General features: G+C 40.3%; 1 protein-coding gene across 1 annotated transcript in view; it reads right to left on the reverse strand.

Moving 5' to 3' along the window:
• Positions 1-1,073: 1,073 nt before the first annotated feature.
• The window catches only part of LOC127115314 (uncharacterized), a 40,524-nt gene continuing 29,183 nt past the window's right edge, over positions 1,074-12,414 (reverse strand). The window contains exon 2 of the mRNA XM_051046893.1: positions 1,074-1,169. Coding sequence (XP_050902850.1) covers positions 1,074-1,169 — 96 coding nt within the window. The remainder of the gene's footprint in view (positions 1,170-12,414) is intronic.

Below are 12,414 nucleotides of genomic sequence, written 5' to 3' on the forward strand. Positions count from 1 at the left end.
ATCAGGTTGCAGACATTTTGACCAAGCCCCTAAAGCCTGCTGCATTTTTCAAGCTTCGAAGTATGCTAGGAGTTTGTTCGGTAATGGAGACAAAATAAAGAAAGAAGTTGTTGCATTGTGCTTGTTTCTAAACTGATAGTATCTGCAGATATCAGTTTAAGGGATGGTGTTAAGATTTATTTATTTATTTATTTGTTTTAGTTAAGGTCTATTTATTTATTTAATTGTTTTAGAATTGTTTCTGTTTAAAACTAATGGCAGTTGCTAAAACCTGGTCTTTAGGAATTGTGTGTTAGTTGGTTAGTGGATAGCTAGTTTTTAGGTAAACTGGAAACAGCGGTTACACTTTGTAATGCCTACAAAAGGGACCTATTCTTATGAATAAAATCATCCAGTATTTTTGTTTCTCTTATATCAAAATCAGCGGGTAAAAAGTTTCAAAATTAAAATTGCAGACGCCAGTATTATTAATCTACGGTTCACGTAGTTTAACCTGGTATGCTCGTTATATTTTTCAGCGGCTGTTTCGGCTGCATTTTGACCCGCCCGAGCCTTTTAACCGGTGAAAATTTATTTCAAAATTAAAAGAAACGCTGTATTTTTTCAATAAGTATATTTCGTCCTGATCATTTTAGTGCGTCCAATTTATATTTTTGGGCAAATTTTTCACCCAGCTTTTATTCCTAATCGGCCCATTATTTGTTTTATTTTTCTTTATCCAAATATCCAAATTAATCAGAATTGTCTCTATTTATTTAGTTTGAACTTTGATCATGATTTTTTTTAACATACTTATTTTCTTTAATAATTAAATGATATTAGTTGAGATAACATTGGATCCCGTTGCCAAAATGAAACTGATCACACGTCAGCTCACATTGCATATCAAAAAAGATCTCCTACCTCCAGTAAAAAGACGCCACACGGACTCCACTCATAACAACCCACTACTTTCCTCTCCCCACTCATAATATTCCCTCTCTCACGTTAAAGAAAGGAGGACGAAAAGCTGAAAAGGAGGAGAAATAAAAAACCACTCAAACCCACTCATCAATAACTACCTACCCACTACTTCATCGCTTTTTCTCGAAAAACAAAGAGAGAAAAAGAGGACCTTTTGGCTTCTCACCTTGAAGCTCACGTCCTTCACTCTCTACCTTTCCATTTCTCTAAAAAAAAAAGAAAACCAAAAAAGGAAAAGAGAACAGAAGAAAAAGCTTTTTTTCCAGCTCTTTCTCTTCACCACTTTCAACCATCAATATTTTTCTCCCTCACACACCATAATCACCACTTCCATTTACTCTCCTTCAAGCCGTCCGCGCCTCCATACAACAATCTCTCACCAATGCTCGACTTTTTTCCCTAATTGCCCCAATGTTGAAAATAATCTCCCATCATACCCCACTTTGAAAAAAATTTCTCAATCTGCCCCCTTTTTCTTATTGGGCTCGTCCATTCATTGGGCGAGTGTGTGAAGCCCAATATTCGCTGGGTAGGCTCGCTCGGCCATCCGAGCTAGTGAAGGAAGTAATTTTTTTTATTTTTTTTTTATTTTAAAAACTTTATTAAATAGTTTTCTAATTATTATTAAATAGTTTTCTAATTAATTCTATATTTAATTAATATAATTGATTTTTTTAAAAATAATAATAATATTTTAATAAAAATATTTAAAATAAAATGTTAATAATAATAGTTTTTTATAATAATAATAGTTTTCTAATATTGTTTTTTTTAAATATTAATAATAAAAATGATTATTTTTTATAATATTAATAATAGAAATAATTTTTTTCTTATATATTAATAATAAAAATGATATGTTTCCCTACAAAATTTCAATAATTTTTTGGGAATGATATATTTCCCTCCAAAATTTCAATGACCGAGCAATTGCTTTGTGTTTGTACTGTCTCGGCCAATGATTGACCGAGTATTCAAGTATTAATTTTCTATAAATAGCAGAACTTGTAGAAATGTAACTCAGATCACAAAATCCTTTCTCTTAGTCAGAATGTCTGTTTGGGGTCTTGTATTTTATGGACACGGTGAAAAAATGAGTGTTTGCCTTGATCCGCAATGGAATTTCAGAACACTGATTTCAGTCATCCACACTGGCTTTCGACAGTTGGGCGGGCGTCGTATGAAGGTGAGGAAAGTAGAGTATCGTTGTCCATACATAACATTGAATGATGCAAGCCCCGATGGTACGTACATGTATTACCTGGATCGTATAGAAAATGATGAAGATGTTCAGTGTATGTTTTCGGCACATAGTGGTGAAGTTAATAGAGGAGTTGAAGGTCCACTTGTGTTGGTTGTTGTTGTTGATTAGTTTTTTAATTACCACTTGTGTTGGTTGTTGTTGTTGTTTAGTTAATGTGGTCGTACTTTGTAACCAGAAGCCTTTGATTATCAAATGTATTTCATAATTGTTTGTTCCCAAAAGACATTAGAAACACACAATGGTTTATATATATTACGTGCATAGTAGTTAATAATTAAAAAAAACATAAACATCTGGACGGATATTTAAAATAACAACATAATCATCTGGATGGTCGCTGGGACGGTCCTGCAACATTAGGACATTTCCTACGCATGTGTCCTATTTCACGGCAAATTCCACACCTTCTCTTTTCCTTCTCAACGTCGTCCATCTTGGTTCTAATCCTGGTGCTGTTTGGGCGCCCTTTCTTCCTCCTTCTCATAGAGTCGTTGTGGCAAAGAGTAAATCCTTCATATTATGGCCAATTCTCCTCATGGGGAAGTCCTAGGAAACTCTCCTGATAGACCTTGAAGACGTTAAGAATTTTGAAGACGTCTGGAATGTGAATGGAGTAGTCCTGGCGTATGCTTGAACATGCTGCGGTTACATGGGAGCAAGGTAAGTGAAATGCCTGAAATTTCCCACAGTCACAGTGTTGTTTCCTCAGATCAACGCTGAATGTTCCGGTTGGTCGATCGTCGTTATGATTAATCTTCTCTTGGACCATGAAATAAAATCTCTCTCGATCGAACTGCATGACATTGTGCGAGTTAGCTTTGATGACTTCCTCAGTGTCGCATTCGCGAAAATCAACCGGCGGGAAAAAGCAAAACAAACAGAGCCGCCACCGTGCGTTATTTATCCCGAAGAGGGAAAGGAAACGCTCGAAGTAAACCTGGAAAAGACATGGTCTCGCGACCAAAGAGAGATGGGATCGGGAGTTGGTTATGCGAAGGGAAGGTATTAGCACCCCTACGCATCCGTCGTACTCGACGGGATCCACGCTCAAAAGGATAGAAGAAAGGTTGCTAAACACTGCTCGAAAGAATGCACACACACACTGGAATAAGACACAGATGGAATAAGAGGGGAACGGGCTCGCTAGGATATCGCATCCTATGCCTACGTATCTCATCTGGAATGAGAATCAGAGCTACCGTAGTTCGGCTCACGCACGCCAAAACAAAACACACACACAAGAAACCGACTGCCAATCGTTGGGCTTACGTCAGACTCCACACAAACAGGCAAACATGGAAACCGAATGCCAATCACTGGACTTACATCAGACTCCGAACCAACAAACACACACTGGAAACCAACTGCCAATCGCTGGACTTACGTCAGACTCCACACAAACAAACACCAATAGGATACGGAATGCCAATCGCTGGTCTTACATCCATCTCCTAACACACACAAGAAGGTTAACAAACAAACAAGTTAATAGGTAGTCTGGCACTCGAGCCTAATAACTGTAAAGCAAACACACACAAAGAAGAAAAAGGGTGCCCGGAGAGATCTCGCACGATCTCCTGCCTACGTACCTCATCTGGTATGAGGATCAGGGAGACGTAGTTCCCCTTAACAGGGAAAGAACTTCTAACCTAACCAGAGACTGGGAAATGACAAACTAGAAGGGAGACTGACTCGAGCCTAATAGTTATTGTCATACGGTGAACTGACTTTTGTGTTTTTGCTTTGGAAAGCAAATGTCGCGGATAGCAAGAGTCGCCACCGACTTTTCTTTTATCCAATAAGGAAAGGCGAAAAAGAACAGGAAAGACCTTGATTAGATTTTGGGTTCGGGAGGTACATTATACAAAGGGAAGGTGTTAGCACCCTTTGTATCCATGGTTATCCATGGGCTCTTAATTGCTTAATCACTTATGTTTTTCTTGTCTGAAAAAGTGTTTGAGAACTGTTTAGAAAATATTTTGAAAAGAGAGTTTAGCTTTGTAATGATTCTTGTATGAATGTATACAAAGTATTTATCTCGTTTAATTTTGAAAGCTGTTTAGAAAAATATAACTTGACAATGATTCTAGTATGAATGTATACCAAGTGGTGATTTTCTAGTAGATGTTTTGCAAAGGGTGATGTATGAAAAATGTGTGAGTCAGCATTTACGAGTTATACCTACCCAAGGTCTTTATGGGCATTTCCTATCCTTATGAGGGTAAAACTGTCCTTACTATTGAGAAGTAAGTAGTTTTATCCTTTGGATGTAAAAGGGACATCGTAGGGTCATCGATTGGTCATTGAAGTCAACATTTGTAAGGATACCTTAGCATTCGAAGGGACGATCATCATTTAACCGTAGGCTACGACGACGGGTCATCGAGGGACAAAAATCATATATTCGCAGGCAACATCCGAGGGACTATGATTTATCTTATAGGGACATGATGATTTAACCGAAGGGTCTTTGCTAAGTGCATCCCCACATTCGCGGGACATGACCGTAATACCGTAATACCATAATACCGTAAGGCAACAAAGAGAGGTCCCAGATCACATATTCAAAGGCAATATTTTATAATCAATTAGGTAATTAGGATGAATCTCCAGATTATAATCAATTAGGTAATTAGGATGAATCTCCACATTATAATCAATTAGGTAATTAGGATGAATCTCCACAGGGGTATCCCACAAATAAAGTGGAATACCTAGCAAGCTACCTTTTCCAGGAGTATGTGAGCCCTTACAATATTCAGCAAACAGGTCAGAATACCTAATCAGGGTGCAATCGAGAGTTGCACCAAACCAAAAGGAATCACAACAGTAATAATGTCAGGTAAACCATGCATGGTTATAATAAAACATGTCAGATTAGCAAAAATCAGAACAGAAAAATCAGCGACTGTCATGTTCGCTGCTGCCTCGCCTAGCGAGGGCCTGGCGAGCCCTCGCTACATGTTCGCTTAGCGATGTGCTAGCGAACGGCTGCGGGTTTTAAATTTAAGAACAGTACGATTTCAGCAAGCTCCACACCCCATGGCATCCATTACAGAAATTTGATGGTTAAGCATTCAAGATATCCATACATATTTAAATCCACATACAAAACCTAAGATATATTTATAAATTCAATCATAATACCACATGTAAATTGGAAGCGTAAAGCGGTAGTGATAGTGCAAACCTGTTGGCAATTGAATTGCAACGTTGAATTGGCAGATCACTCTTAGGGTTGGTGCCGGGTTGAGTTGGGCGGAGGTAACCTTTGTGCAGATGAGTTTCCTTCAGGGTTTCCTTTAGGGTTGCTCTGAATTCTCTGGGTTAGCCTCCAGGGTTTGTTGTTCCTTCTTTCTGTCTCCGTCCGTCCGTCTCCCCCCTTCTCTTCTGATTGAAGTTGTGGTATTTATAATGATTTTTTGTGACCTAATGGGCTCAGAATGAAGCCCAAAATTTCTGGTATTCGCAAGCTTCGCTAGGCGAGTGGTGTAGCGAAGGGTTCGCTAGGCGAAGGATTTGCTCGCCTAGCGAGCATGCCAGTTTAAGTCCTTTTCTGGATTGGGCCACCTGTGTGCTGGGCCTTTGTTCCTTTAAGATCAATGTCTCGAAAAATGTGTTGAAAGATTAACGGGCAAATTTTGGGGTATGACAGCTGCCCCTGTTCAATATTCTTAAACCGAGAGAGTTAGAATGGTATGTACGCCATTCGTGGTCTGGAGGTGGAAGATTATTGAACACTAGAATGCCCCAAAATTTTGCACTTGTTAATTAGTCTTAATGGAGATGGGCTTAACGATGCCATCCAGGAAGTTTGATGATGAGAGCTTCAGAGTGCGTCGTACATCAGACCACATTTGAAGACATGGGTGCCACACCGGGTCGTACGCTAGACCGTATAGTGAGTCATTCGTTAGGCGATATTAGAGTGAGCTGAACCTGATGAGATAAGGATCCGAATGAGTCATACACTGTTGGGGATAAAGGATCAGAATGGATCATACGCTAGATCGTATCTGAATAGCAGAATGAGTTGTCCATTAGGCGGTTAACTTCACTTGGGATGAAAGATCAGAATGGATCGTACGCTAGATCGTATCTGAGTTGCAGAATGAGCCGTCCTTTAGGCTGTATCTGAGGATGAAAGGGTAGTCGTATGCTAGACCACGTTTCAGAATGTACCGTATGCTAGGTAGTATCTGAGGAATAAAGATCAGAATGGATCGTACGCTAGATCGTATCTGAGTGGCAGAATGAGCCGTCCATTAGGCTGTATCTGAGGATGAAAGGGTAGTCGTATGCTAGACCACGTTTCAGAATGTACCGTACGCTAGGTAGTATCTGAGGAATAAAGATCAGAATGGATCGTACGCTAGATCGTATCTGAGTGGCAGAATGAGCCGTCCATTAGGCTGTATCTGAGGATGAAAGGGTAGTCGTACGCTAGACTACATTTCAGAATGTACCGTGCGCTAGGTAGTATCTGAGGAATAAAGATCAGAATGGATCGTACGCTAGATCGTATCTGAGGGGATGAACATCCAAATGGGTCGTACGCTAGACCGTATTGGAACAGTTGGAGGAACCATACGTTAGGCAGAATCAGAATGAACCGTACGTTAGGCTATATCTGACAATATTTGTATATGTTGTATTTGCAATAAATGTCTGGGATGGGCTTAAAGATGCCATCACTAGGAGGATATCAGAATGCTTGTCAGAATGAATGTTCATATGGATTACATCTGAAAGATGTATCTGAACCTTGAATGTAATCAATAAGAGTATCCGTCTGAATGGATCTTTATTTTGACTGTACCAGGAGGATGATTAACCTGAAAAGTAAAGTTAGCTTCATGCCAGGTCATGATGCATGAGATGTGTTATGCTTTCGAAAATAAATGCGAACATTATATGCCTGCATATGTTGTGAAATGATGTAATGAATGAATTATGCGTCTGGGAAGTTCTGCCAGGGGAAAATAACTCCCGAGATTCCGGTTGGAGACATTTGTGTTGATGACTCTTTCTCAGCTGGGGGGTATTTGATTTCTGTCTGATGGTAAAAACATTCAACCGGACCTGGCTGGGGATAAACAGATGACCAGTTGTCTAGTAATGCCAATTTCTTATGGGGAATAACTGGTTTTGCTGGGGGGTAGAATTAGCAACGGATTCATTGGAAAGCATGGTTAGACCTTATCCTCGATCCCGAAGTCTTTTAGTAACTGCTATTGCTATTTTATGCATGTATTTTTGGTAAACATCAATCATATTCAAATGCATATATTAATTCAAATTAAATCAATGGACGTTTACGCAAACAAAACAGAGAAAGTAAAACAAAAGCATCTTTTTGGAAATAAAATTGTATTGATTTTAAAAGAGGGCCTATAAACAGGCAATTTGAATACAAGGAGACAGAAATCCTAGTAAGAGGAAATTGTCAAGAAAGCAAAGAACAAGCTATGAAGGAAAAGTCCTATTGACTTTAATTCTGCTACTGTCATTATGTCTTCAAGCATCTTATCTCCTACTGTCGGATAGAAGTGATTGGCTTGTTCAGTCCCTTTGGCTTGGGTGAAGCTGACTGAGAACGGGACATAATCATACGCTTTAATCCCTAATTTTTGCCTGGACTGCCTTTTCAGGTTTTCAGTCCACCAGGATACCCTTTTTTGCCCAAACCGCCTTTTCAGGTTTTCGACTTGCCGGGTGTACATTTTTATATGTTAATCCCTAATTTTTGCCCGAACCCTTTTGGTTCGCCGGGATGCCCTTACTTTTGCCTAGATACGTCGACCTAGCGGGTCTCTTTTACGCGTAGTATTTTTTAACTATGTCCGCGTTCACAGGATGCGGGAAATCTTCGCCATCCATTGTAGCAAGTATCATGGCTCCTCCAGAGAACACCTTCTTAACTACAAATGGCCCTTCGTATGTGGGGGTCCATTTGCCTCTAGAGTCACCTTGTGGTAGAATGATACGCTTGATCACCAAGTCGCCAATTTGATACACCTGTCTCTTGACCTTTTTGTTAAATGCATGGGTCATGCACTTCTGATATATCTGCCCGTGACAAACAGCCGCAAGCCTCTTTTCATCAATCAAATTTATCTGATCGAGTCGAGTCTGAACCCATTCATCCTCGTCTAAACCTGCCTCTTTCATAATTCTTAGAGAGGGAATCTGAACTTCCACTGGTAAAACAGCTTCCATTCCGTAGACTAAAGAGAAAGGAGTTGCCCCTGTCGAAGTTCGTACTGAAGTGCGATAACCATGAAGAGCAAAGGGTAACATCTCATGCCAATCTTTGTATGTTACTGTCATCTTTTGTATAATCTTGTTAATATTCTTATTAGCAGCCTCTACGGCGCCGTTCATCTTTGGCCGGTACGGAGAAGAGTTATGGTGTTTTATTTTGAACTGCGTGCAGAGTTCAGTAATCATCTTGTTGTTCAAATTGGTGCCATTGTCCGTGATAACTCTTTCAGGGATGCCATACCGACAAATGAGACTATTCTTGATGAACCGTGCCACCACATTCTTGGTGACAGAAGCAAATGAGGCTGCCTCTACCCACTTTGTAAAGTAATCAATAGCAACAAGAATGAAACGATGTCCATTAGAAGCAGTAGGTTTAATCTCTCCAATCATATCAATGCCCCACATTGCAAAGGGCCAAGGTGCTGTCAATACATTCAATGGAGCAGGAGGCACACGTACTTTGTCCGCATAGATCTGGCACTTGTGACAAGTTCTGGAGTGATGGTGGCAATCAGCTTCCATGGTAGACCAATAATACTCTGATCTCAGAATCTTCTTGGCCATCATATGTCCACTAGAATGAGTCCCAAAAATACCGTCGTGTATGTCTTCCATAATCTTTTTTGCTTCCCTCTTATCCACACAGCGAAGCAAAGTCGAATCATGATTACGTTTGTATAATACTCCATTACTAAAAAAGAATTTAGCGGAGAACTTCCTCAGAAACTTTCTGTCGTTGATGGATGCCCCTTCAGGGTATTCTTGAGTTTCTAGATATCTTTTTACTTCGTGGAACCAAGGTTTCTCTTCTACTTCATCAGTATTCAGTTCATAACAATATGCTGGTTCATCTAATCGTTCAATGGTGATCATGGGAGCTTCATCATCCCATCTGACTCCGAACATAGATGACATGGTGGCCAATGCGTCTGCCAACTGATTCTCTTCTCGTGGAATATGTTCGAATGGGATTAATGTCATCACCCGCTCTCGATAAGGGATGAGATTCGGATGTTTAGTGTCCCATTCTCCTTTGATCTGACTGATTACTAAGGCTGAGTCCCCGTACACACTCAAAAACTTGATTCTCAGGTCTATAGCAGCTCTGAGTCCCAAAATACATGCTTCATACTCAGCCATATTATTGGTAAAATCAAAACATAGTCTAGCAGTGAAAGGCGTATGGCAACCCTTGGGAGAGATGATTACAACACCAACACCGTTGCCCAACGCATTAGAAGATCCGTCAAAAACCATAGTCCATCGGGATCCCGGTTCGGGTCCTTCATCCGGTCCAGGTTCTTCATAATCAGCAACAAGCATGACATCCTCATCTGGGAACTCAAAATTCATAGATTGGTAATCATCAACTGCTTGATGAGCCAAATGATCAGCTAACACGCTTCCTTTGATTGCTTTCTGAGTAGTATATTGGATATCATACTCTGTTAAAATCATCTGCCATCTTGCTATTCTTCCGGAGAGGGCAGGTTTCTCAAATATATATTTGATAGGATCCATCTTAGAAATCAATAAAGTGGTATGATTCAACATATACTGTCTTAGTCGGCGAGCAGCCCAAGCCAAAGCACAGCAAGTTTTCTCAAGCAGTGAGTATCTTGTTTCACAGTCGGTAAACTTTTTGCTAAGGTAGTATATGGCGTGCTCTTTTCGACCAGACTCGTCATGTTGCCCCAACACACACCCCATTGAACTTTCTAACACGGTCAAATACATGATTAGAGGTCTTCCTTCAACTGGGGGCATCAAAATCGGAGGTTCTTGGAGATACTTCTTGATTTTGTCAAAAGCTTCTTGACATTCATCATTCCATATCATCTCTTGATTCTTTCTCAGTAATTTGAAGATGGGTTTGCAGGTAGCAGTCAAATGGGAGATAAATCGGGCAATGTAATTCAAACGTCCCAAGAAACCTCTGACTTCTTTATCTGTACGAGGAACTGGCATTTCTTGAATAGCTCTCACCTTAGCCGGGTCAACCTCGATTCCTTTACTACTGACAACAAAGCCCAAGAGTTTACCGGATCTTACTCCAAAGGTGCATTTGTTCGGGTTCAATCTCAACTTGTATTTCTTCAACCTCTCAAACAATTTGTATAAATGATCGAGATGTTCTTCTTCAGTATGAGATCTGGCTATCATGTCATCCACATATACCTCTATTTCATGATGGATCATATCATGGAACAAAACCACCATAGCGCGCTGGTACGTTGCCCCTGCATTCTTTAAACCGAATGGCATTACTTTATAACAGAAAGTGCCCTATTGCGTCACAAACGTAGTTTTCTCCATGTCCTCAGGTGCCATCTTAATCTGGTTATAACCCGAGAATCCATCCATGAATGAGAATACCTTGTGTTGAGCGGTGTTATCCACCAGAACATCAATGTGTGGAAGTGGGAAGTCATCTTTGGGACTCGCTTTATTCAAGTCTCTGTAATCTACACACATTCGCACCTTACCATCCTTCTTTGGCACTGGTACCACATTAGCAACCCATTGAGGATAAGAAGTAACAGCCAGAAAACCTGCATCGAATTGTTTCATAACCTCGGCTTTGATTTTCTCAGACATTTCAGGACGCATGCGACGAACCTTTTGCTTAACAGGACGACAATCTTCCTTCATCGGCAAACGATGCACTACTATATCAGTATCCAGTCCTGGCATGTCTTTATAAGACCAAGCAAAAATCTCTATATAGTCATGTAACATCTGAATCAACCTTTCTTTGACACTGTTTTCCAAGCCGGCTCCTATTTTGACTTCTTTCTTGTCTACTTCAGTACCCAGATTTACAATTTCGATTGATTCTTCATGCGGCTGTATAGTCTTTTCTTCTTGCCGTAACAATCTGGCAAGCTCTCCAGGTACTTCACAATCTTCCTCACTTCCATCCTCGGCTTGGTAGATCGGATTTTCAAAGTCATAATGAACAGTAGCAGAATTATTATCAACAGGATCCAGAGTGAATATGGATCTGCAATTTGTTACGTGAGTGTGTGTAAGAAAGCATAGCTTGTTTAAAAGATGACAGGAAAGATAAAGAGCGCAATATTTGAATGCAAAAAGTCCATTGATTTATTGAATGTGGATATGCTTATGAAAATGACAAAACCCTTAACAAATTAGCTATTTGTGCCCCGGGTATAGGCACAATGCTTTAAGAAGTTCAATTGTAAAAACTAAAAAGTTTGCAACACTAAAATAGACAATAACAATTACTCCTGACTAAAGGAAATCGGGATAGTGTCTTCAGCCTTCCAATTATTGAGTCCGTCACAGATTGTTGGGAAAATCCAGCTATCCAGGTTGCAATCGCTATCAGCATCTTCTACAGCATTAATCTGATCTTTGACTATCTTTTCAGAGTTAAACCCCAGACCAGACTTATCAGACTTGTACGGTACATCGATCAGTTGACCCCAGCCAGTACGACCACCATCTTCAACCACGGCTTGAGCATCTTTCATAGAAATCATAGCAGGAGGAGCACGAATAACCTTGGGCACACGGGAAGTTGGCTTAAGGACAGGACTAGTCGGAGGAACCACTTCAAATGACTGAGAAGGAGTCTCAACAAATTCACCATCCATCTCGACGTATCTGAAGGTATGCACACTACTGATCATATACTCTTCTTCTCCACACACAGTGACAATCTTACCCTCTATTGGATACCTCGGCTTTTGATGGAGAGACGAAGCTACAGCACTTGCCCCATGAATCCAAGGGCGTCCCAGCAAGCAGGAATAGGCAGGATGAATGTTCATTACGTGAAAGGTAGTGTTGAAGACTTGAGGTCCTATCTTGATAGGGAGAACCACTTCACCATGGACAACACTCTTCGCACCATCGTAAGCACGCACTACAACGTCACTAGGCTTCAGTTCAAT

Source organism: Lathyrus oleraceus, chromosome 1 (assembly GCF_024323335.1).
Source record: "Lathyrus oleraceus cultivar Zhongwan6 chromosome 1, CAAS_Psat_ZW6_1.0, whole genome shotgun sequence".
Lineage (NCBI taxonomy): Eukaryota > Viridiplantae > Streptophyta > Magnoliopsida > Fabales > Fabaceae > Lathyrus > Lathyrus oleraceus.